The sequence below is a fragment of the Cantharellus anzutake genome (assembly GCF_015039405.1).
Source record: "Cantharellus anzutake strain C23 chromosome Unknown EI90scaffold_189, whole genome shotgun sequence".
Lineage (NCBI taxonomy): Eukaryota > Fungi > Basidiomycota > Agaricomycetes > Cantharellales > Hydnaceae > Cantharellus > Cantharellus anzutake.
In genome coordinates, this window is record NW_024067139.1 from 32,424 (window position 1) to 37,604 (window position 5,181).

Below are 5,181 nucleotides of genomic sequence, written 5' to 3' on the forward strand. Positions count from 1 at the left end.
CTGGCCTCCCTTCTGGGGAAAGGTCCAGACATGCTTGCTCCCTCCTCGCCATGTTCTGACAATGTGAGTTGGTGCTACAGGTGTGGTGGTCATGAGCTGAATCAATGGAATGATTTGAGAGACTCATTGCTGGAGTAGGCAATGCAATGACAGCAATGTGCCTCAATGCCAGGTGGCTCAGCTGTAAATACAAAATGTCAGAATAATGAGTCTCACCACCACAAGTGGATATCTTACCATTTTTCTGGTCACATGGCAACATGGTTGCTGGGGTGAGCAACACGATGGCAGCAGTGTGCCTCAGCACTGGGAGCCTCAACTGTAAATATCAAGTGCACATTGATGTCAGAATAATAAACATCACAATCCTAAGCAAGTATCTTACCATTTTTCTGAACCAATAGCAGCGCCATTGCTGGGTCATGCAGCCTGATGACCACAGCATGCCCCAGCTGTAAAGTACTGTCATATCCCGGAATCCCAACCCCGCGCACTCCCACCACATCACACCTTCCTAACAACTTCACCATCCCCTACACCATGCCTCCCCACTCTCCAAGTCACCTTCCCCCCTGACTGTCTCAGCTCCGGTCTGGTTGCAGCACACTGAACCTTGGCCACTCCCATCCCGGAACCTTGGTCCCGAGTCGGAACATTCGGAGACCCCGGATTCGCTCCGATATCCTGACGGACCTCCGACATCCCGTGACATGCCCTTAAACCATTCCTCCACCCACTTCATTTATTGGAGTCACCCAACATCCTTCGGATACGCAACTCCGCTTTCGGAGCTACCCGCATCCTTTGGTGATCTCCCTCACGTTATCACTTATTAGTCATCTTCCATTCTTAGCACGACTACCTTCTTACTACCATTCAGTCGGCTAACCCCCTTTACCCATTTGTCTTCCCCATTCATTTTCCGGCCTCCAACTCCGCCCTCCTTGGCCCGACACCTTGGTTCCCCGTTTTAGATATCGTCCGGAACCTTTCGGTACCTCTCGGTATCATTCGGTACCTTTCGGTGTTTTCCCCATTTTGTCATTTCGGGCTTTGACTAAAGTCCTACCCATCCTCCTTTATAAATACATGTAGATTAGAACCTGTAGTTCCTTAGTTCTAATCTCGACTAAAAATGCCACCCAAAGTCCCTCTGAGTGAATCCTGTCCCTGTTCTACAAGACACCTCAGACATAAGAAATACAAGGACTAACTGAGACGTAACGGAGGCACAGCACTCCCTCCGAGTCACTGAGGCCGCGTCCTTCTTAGAGCCTCTTGTACCATCCAGCAGAACCGGGCTCCCTGAGAAGCTTCAGTTCACTACCGGAGCCCTCGGACCCCCCTCTAGTTGAGCCCCGCCTGCATTCGGACTCACACATTTACCCCCTCTCCCACAACTCGGGTTTTTAACAAGTACCAAAACCGTGATAATGTCAGAATTGTTGATGAGCGACTTATGATCTCGGAGCTGGACTAGAAGCGTGAAGCTTAGTCTCAGCTAATATGCATGAAGAACTGAGGGGAAAGAAATGGATTCAAAATGAATGAATATATCCGTGGCCTGGCACGGGTTAGTCCAAAATGATATTAAAGCGGTGTTGTGACTAAGTAGTCACGCTAATGTGGGAATGTGGCTGTACAAAAACTCGTCCAGCCTCCCATAGCACACGGTTCCTCCAACAAGAATAACAAACAACACTAATTCTAGGTGCCATATCTCACTGTTTGTCTCGGACCCATAGCTGGATGGTTGCTGGGGCACAGGCATGCAATGCAGCGACCTGTTGGAGGAAGGGATCAAGTGATCTCCCAAACCATCAGGGAAGGGGTACCCCCCCCTGGCATAACGGGCGAGTAGTGTATGGATGCACGCTAGAAGTCCTGGGTTCGATACCAGGCTTGTCCATTTTATGTCATTTGTCCAGTCACGCTGGTTTATGTCATAAGAATTTGGAGCTCCGGATAAGTCCAGTAGTCGCACCGGATACAAATTTCCTCATGGTGGACAGCCACGGTACATCAATTTGGAGGCTAACACCCCAAATTGAGGGCGAGTGTTGGAGGAAGGGATCAAGTGATCTCCCAAACCATCAGGGAAGGGGTACCCCCCCCCTGGCATAACGGGCGAGTAGTGTATGGATGCACGCTAGAAGTCCTGGGTTCGATACCAGGCTTGTCCATTTTATGTCATTTGTCCAGTCACGCTGGTTTATGTCATAAGAATTTGGAGCTCCGGATAAGTCCAGTAGTCGCACCGGATACAAATTTCCTCACGACCAACAACCAGGTGGATGGCAGGCATGGCAATGTCTGCTACTCGTCTCCCCCTTTTCCTTTTTTCAGAAATAATCCATCATTGATTTGTACCCTTAAATTTTCCTTAAATCGGCCTTAAACCGGGACTTGTATTATATTGAGGATGTTGGGCATTATCAAACGATTTTGCATGAAAGATATCGCCACCCTGTACAGTACTGCAAAGTGTCAAGCCACCAAAAAATGATATGAATTTTTTATGTCCCAAATACATGCAGCCAATCTAGTGAATCCATGTTTGTACACTGTCCACAAACTAAAATTTGATGTGCTTGGCACTCACATTCACATAGGCAGAATTTGCCAACCCAGTTTACCATCCCCCAACTAAAAGCAACTGGGTCGAAAGCCAGAGCAGTTTCCACAATCGACATCCCACAGCCGGCACGTGGATGAATATCCAAGGGTTCATTGAATAAATCATTACAATAATATAATTGATACTTCCTGACACAAAGTAATATTGATATTTCTTCCATTTCTTCTCGACAGCCAAATTGCAACGCGATTTTCCTTCTCAAAATATTTGGTTCAAAATTCATGTTATTATTATGAATTCAAATCGTGTCGTACAATGAAAAAAAAAATCATCCCAGTCGGCAGAGGTGCCAGCAAAGGTGACAGGGCTGGGAGGTGTGATATGATGGGCAAAAAGAAGGCTGCCGTCATCAGACAGCAGCGCCAGAAAGTGGGAAAGGGAGGCGTGAAATGGAACGAGGGTTGTACGGTGTTCCAAATTCCCGAAGCACCTGTGTTGTTTGGGTACCGACTGTCAGTACCTTCCATTGTCCATGACTATACTACCCACCAATGCACCGGCATCAAGTGTGATGCAGGGAATCGTCCACGAAGCGCAAACCCTCCCTCAAGGCAGACCACTTTTTCTCTCTCTCTCCTGGCGATCTTATTTTCCCGCCCCCTGCCTTCCTTCTCTCCAAGTAGACCGAACGGGATTGGCCGCAACGGTTCATGAGAATGACGCTCTCGTGGCGCTTCCCAGCCCAGCCTAGCAGTCGCAGCTGGCCCAGCTTGGCATGCACGCGGTTAAGTGCCGATTGCTGGTCAGTGTCCCTCCATCACCCATGAGACAATGCGCACTTACCGATGTGCTGCACAATGCATGCCTGGCCACCAGTGACATCGACGAACGGCACGTGCCGCCCCCAGCCAACGTTCTCGCTTTTTTTTTTCTCAACCGGACTGAATGGTGTGAATGGGAAAACCCGCTCGGAGCCGACGTTCGAGTTCCAGCTGGACGCTCGTGATTTAGGACGGTTTAACATTCAACAGATAAATCGGTCAAAACAACAGTACTTATACTTATCACATGAAGAAAAAATCGTGTTTCATAGTACGGAAGGTCTCGTTCTTCCGTTCGCCACCACCAACAGAAACTCAAACATCATTCCATCGACGCCCTGAAGTATCCCAGCTCTAATTTTGGACTATGATTAAAGAACCGAAGACCCTTCGCTGTATTCAATAGCCACGGGGGTATGAGTCCTGTATGCATGTCCTGAAGTCACTCGCTTTCGTGTGAGGGTCAATCTTGGATTCAACTCCCCAATGCTACTCGTGTACTTCAAGCATGGTGAAATATTATATCGCTTTGAACTAGAAGTTCCCTACCTTATTGAAAATTGGGGGAAGGCCCATTATGGTAATGGTAGTTGGCACAGTGCGCACTGCATCGTTATCCACGGTTGGAGGCAGCTATGCAACACTGCGGCCATTGTTGGGTGGATGGCAGGACATACATTATTGACCGCAGCAACGCAGATCCAAGTACTGCATTCTGCAGAATGATAATTATCTACGTTACGTGATGTGGATGCATGTCATCAATTAGTCCAACCAACCCGTTACGCACAACGCCGAGGGGCAAAATAATTCATAAAACATCGTGACCTGAGTCGACCAATCATCAGGGGTGCACTGTTCGTAACCCTGTATCTGACTGCATGTTCCGTTTTCGAATTCTTGGTCAGGGACTTCCTTCCATGAAGTACCCCTGATCTCAACAACCAGATCGCAAACAGGCAACTGCATGTATTTTTCATTATATTGAGTCTTGCTGTGCTTGGCCAAGGCTGCGGCAGCTGTGCAATTGTTTGCTGAAAAATCAATGCTCATTAAGAGCAAAACTTTTACTTGGCGTTTTGGCTCACTGGTGGATGCATTGAACGCAACCCCTACAGGAAGGCCCCCGGTGCCGCCAAGTGGGGCCCACTGAACCTTGGTAACGAGGAAATCAGCTGCGGCGATGGGGAGCAAAGTGATTGGGGCGAAGAGATTCCAGAATCGCATTGTGTTTACTGTTGCGGGCAGGCAGCGTGCGGAGCTTTGGTAAGTATGTGGGTCTTGTCAGCGTTAGGCAGAGGTGCTGACCTCAGTCTTGGGCGCATGCGACAAGGAGGGAGGACAAGCACAGTCTCAGGAGGCTATATAGGCAATTCCAGTATCCTTGAAAGTAATATTCCCTGGCAAAACTCAATATCACGGACGCACATATGCATTATTGCAATCACAACAAACGGTCCGAGCGCGCGTTTTTTTGGGGACCAAAATACTAATCTGCAACCCAAGTGCAATTCCCTCCGGTCATGCTTTCATCACCCAACTCCAAATCCCAGGAAATCCTGACCGGTGCTACGCGGTGTGATAATAATTGATGATAGGAAGAAACTTCCACCTTTCACTAGATGCCGCCGCAATGGATATGAGCTTCGGCTGTTTCCTTGCAGTCTTGCTAGCCATACATAGGATGGTGTCAGCTGATTCAATTTCTGCTTGTTCATTCGAGGGATAAAGGGAATGATGGATGGGGGGCAGGTGGACCGCAATCACATCGAAAGCCCCAAT

General features: G+C 48.5%; 1 protein-coding gene across 1 annotated transcript; it reads right to left on the reverse strand.

The window, feature by feature from the left end:
* Positions 1–3,878: 3,878 nt before the first annotated feature.
* EI90DRAFT_3093710 (uncharacterized protein) lies at positions 3,879–4,733 on the reverse strand. The gene is made up of 4 exons (XM_039062486.1): positions 4,708–4,733; positions 4,488–4,634; positions 3,949–4,433; positions 3,879–3,899 (listed from the first exon to the last, which is right to left on the reverse strand). Exons 2-3 carry the CDS (start codon positions 4,624–4,626, stop codon positions 4,165–4,167), a joined length of 408 nt encoding a protein of 135 aa, XP_038908012.1. The 5' UTR covers positions 4,627–4,634; positions 4,708–4,733; the 3' UTR covers positions 3,879–3,899; positions 3,949–4,164.
* Between the last annotated feature and the right edge of the window lie 448 nt (positions 4,734–5,181).